This window comes from Chlamydotis macqueenii, chromosome W (genome assembly GCF_036417535.1).
Source record: "Chlamydotis macqueenii isolate bChlMac1 chromosome W, bChlMac1.mat, whole genome shotgun sequence".
Taxonomy (NCBI): Eukaryota; Metazoa; Chordata; class Aves; order Otidiformes; family Otididae; genus Chlamydotis; species Chlamydotis macqueenii.
Window position 1 is genome coordinate 5990624 of NC_141592.1, and position 3224 is coordinate 5993847.

Sequence of the window (3224 nt, forward strand, 5' to 3'; positions counted from 1 at the left end):
GGCGCGGCCAGGACTACGTTTCCCAGCGGCTCCTCCCGGGGCTGCACATGCTCGGTGCGGCTCCCGGCAGCTCTCGGCGCGGCGCCCGGTGCAGCGCAGGGGCACTCGGTGCAGCTCCCGGTGCGGCGCGGCAGACTCTCCGTAGGCCCTCGGGAGCGCACGGTCGAGCCCTGGGGCTGAGTCCTGCCCATCCCAGCCTCCCCACCGGTCCAGGGCCGAGCTTTCTCCCGGCGTCCACCCTCGCCCCCGGCAGCATGCCCCGCGGGCGAGCCTGGACGCAGGCGGAGGTCAGCAGCCTCCTGGCGCTGGTGGGGGCCTCGGGGGAGGCCGCCCTGCTCATGGCCTCCACGTCGCGACCCAACGAGGCGCTGTGGCGGGAGATCTCCTGGGGGCTGGCGGCAGCCGGCTACAGGCGCAGCGTGGCCCAGTGCCGCTCCAAGTGGAAGGCACTCAAGCAGGCTTTCCACTCGGAGAGGGAGACGCGCCAGAGGGCTGGCTGCCACTCGCCCCGCCTGCCCCCGCACTACCGAGCCATGAAGAGCATCTGGAAGGCAGCCGGGCGGCCCGTCTTCGGCGAGCGGAGGATGCCGGGTGGGTGCCAGGGATGGGCAGGTGGGCTTAGCGGGTCATGGAGCTGCTGGATGTGGGATGCTGGGGGAGCGCTGGTGCTGCATGGCCACCTGAGGTCCCTTGATGATCGCTTTCTCTTCCTCTAGACCTGGTGAAACTGCCCCTCAGGAAGTGCAGGTCGGCCCTCACCACCCGTTCTCCATCCTCGCCAGAGCTGCCAGGTACCCATGGGCTCAGGCAGCTGGAGTGGGGTTTGTCCCCACTATGGGCTGGCTGAGACCCCTCGTCTCCTGGTTACTGAAGCTCTTTTATGCACCCCTTCACCCTCCCTCTGCAGAGCACAACGTTGGCGGGGATGCCCTGGGCATGCTGCTGCCCTCACTGCTGCAGTGTGCAAAGGACGAGCCAGAGAGCTGTAAGTACTGGTCTGCCCTGCTGCACTGGGCTGCATGGCCACGGCTCCAGCCCAAGCCCACACCAGCATGATGGGAATGGGGGACTCAGAGGGTCAGGGTTATTTTCTTGCCAGGAGGGACTCGTCACATTGTGGTCCCACAGCAGGGATGCTCGCAGATGGGAGTGTTAGGAGCTTTGGCCCCAAACCAGCCCCAGAGCGTGAGGGGATGAGGACGGCTGAGATGGGGCAGGAGGGGGTCCCCAGCTCTGACCCAGCCTCAGGGCATGGCAAGGATGCTGGCTGCCCTGGAGCAGGTCATGGGGCTCAAGGTCTCTAAGGGACAGTGGCCCCAATCCAGCCCAGGGGGCTCTCACGGCTGTGTGGCACTGCAGGGCATGCGACTCCTCTTCCTTTGGCATGCCCTGGCTCCCCTCTTCCCCAATAACACCATAAAGCTTTGTATGAGTTAGAACTGGGTGTGAGGGCCAGAAGTGCCTGCAGCTCCCTTGCCCTGCAGCGCACCCAGGGGCGGATCCTGCACCCCCCTCGCTGTGTGCACTCCCAGGGGGTTTGGCACTGAGGTGATGCAGGATACGTCCCTGGGTCTGATTTGCATGGGTACCCTGGCCAGCATCCACACTGGGTAATTGCCTTCTGTCTCCCTAAATTCCCCCTGCAGTTTCAAGTGGATGTGGAATCCTCCTTCACTTCCAGTCCTAATCTGTTGTGTAGCGTCGCTGCGCGCTGCTGCCTTCCAGCCCAGAGGTGGCTGCATTGCAGTGGTGGGTGAGTGACTCCTGCTTTTGTATCTAGCTCGTGAAACGCTTTGGAGCCCTGCAGGGCGCTGTGGAGCTGTGGCTAGGGCATGTCGGGCTGTGGGGCTGACTAGGGCAAGCCAGGCAGACTCCAGGCTGGTGGCGATCCCCTGGCAGGTCCCGTCAGACAGCGCATCTTTCCTCTCTGCTCTCTCCCAGCAGCTGGTGGGGACCACATTGCTGGAGTGCTGCCCACTCGCCCTACCATGCCACATAAGGCTTTCCTTGCCCCACTCAGCCTGGTAAACCCCCTTGGCCCCGCGAGTAGGGTCTGATACGGTTGTCGTTGCAGGCGCTGGTCGCTGCTTCCCTCCCCTTCCCCTCCTGGGTGAGTACCATGCCCAGGTGACCATGCTTGTGCACCCTGGGGCAGGAGGCAGCTGCAACTCACGGGCTGGGTCTGCTCTCCTTGCAGGCTGTCACACTGCCCTGAAACAGGAAAGAGCTGAGCGAAAGGCTGGTAAGGGTCTGTGGCTTTGAGCAAGTCCCCCTGCTCCAGGGGGCAGCTCTGTCTTGTCCTGCCCATGAGGACGGAGGGCAGGGGCTCCCGCAGGCAGTGCCTGCCCGGGGTTCTCAGGCTGAGCACGGGGCTTGGGTGGCTCTAGCACCCTGGTTGCTCCCTCCATGCCAAACCATTGTGGCAGGTTTCCCTGGCGAGACGTCCCCGGGGACAGGAAGAGGAAACCGAGTGCTGCCAGTGGCTGCTGCAGCCCAGGCCTGCCCTGGGACGGCTGCTATGATTGAGCAGCCGGCAGCAGGCGAAGAGGCGTCAGACACAAGCCTGCACGGTGGGTCCTCCCTACAGTGTCCCGACAGCCGCACCGCGCGTGGGGCTCTTGGAGCTGTGGTGAAGGTTTGCTGCTACTGACCCCTCTCTTGCTGCAGGCTCTGGCGTGGCGGGCTTGCTCCAGAGTGTCCAGCAGCTGCTGGTGCAGATCCTGCAGACGTCGCGGCAGCAGCAGGCGCTGCTGGAGAGCCTGGCCAGTGACACCATCTCCCACCTCCACCTCCTCTCCCACAGCCTGGTGCAGGTGGGCGAGACTCTGCACCAGCTCCTGCTCCGGCCACAGACCCACTCTGGCCCCCTCGGCCACTATGTCCCCCATGTGCCCCTTTTCAAGGGCAAGCCTGGGGTGCCCTGCTCCCCTGGTGCTCCCCACACCTCCCCAGATCAGAAAGAGGAGCCTCGGGTGTCCCCTGCCACTGGCTGCACCCCCCCATGAGTGCTGCCATCCCCGACCCCAAGGGCAATGGCTTCGCTATGCAGCCACGGCACAAATCTTTATAGCAGAGGCCTTGGATGTTTATAGAAGAGACACATTTTAATAAAATTAAAGATAGCTTTTGTACCAGCGGCAACAATTGACCGATTCTTTCCCCCTCTCTGGGGGACATTCCCCTTCTCACTTCAGAGATGAGCAGAAGGGGAACTCTGCTATTTA

General features: G+C 63.8%; 1 protein-coding gene across 2 annotated transcripts; it reads left to right on the top strand.

The window, feature by feature from the left end:
* Nucleotides 1-254: 254 nt before the first annotated feature.
* On the top strand, nt 255-3005 carry LOC147596555 (uncharacterized). 2 transcript variants are annotated; one of them, XM_086769493.1, is made up of 8 exons: nt 255-591; nt 717-791; nt 908-985; nt 1942-2004; nt 2084-2110; nt 2198-2242; nt 2427-2570; nt 2668-3005. In XM_086769493.1, exons 1-8 carry the CDS (start codon nt 255-257, stop codon nt 3003-3005), a joined length of 1107 nt encoding a protein of 368 aa, XP_086625619.1. The 2 variants fall into 2 exon arrangements, with proteins under 2 accessions (XP_086625619.1, XP_086625620.1); XM_086769494.1 differs by lacking the exon at nt 2084-2110 and having other exon boundaries at nt 1945-1995.
* Nucleotides 3006-3224: the final 219 nt, after the last annotated feature.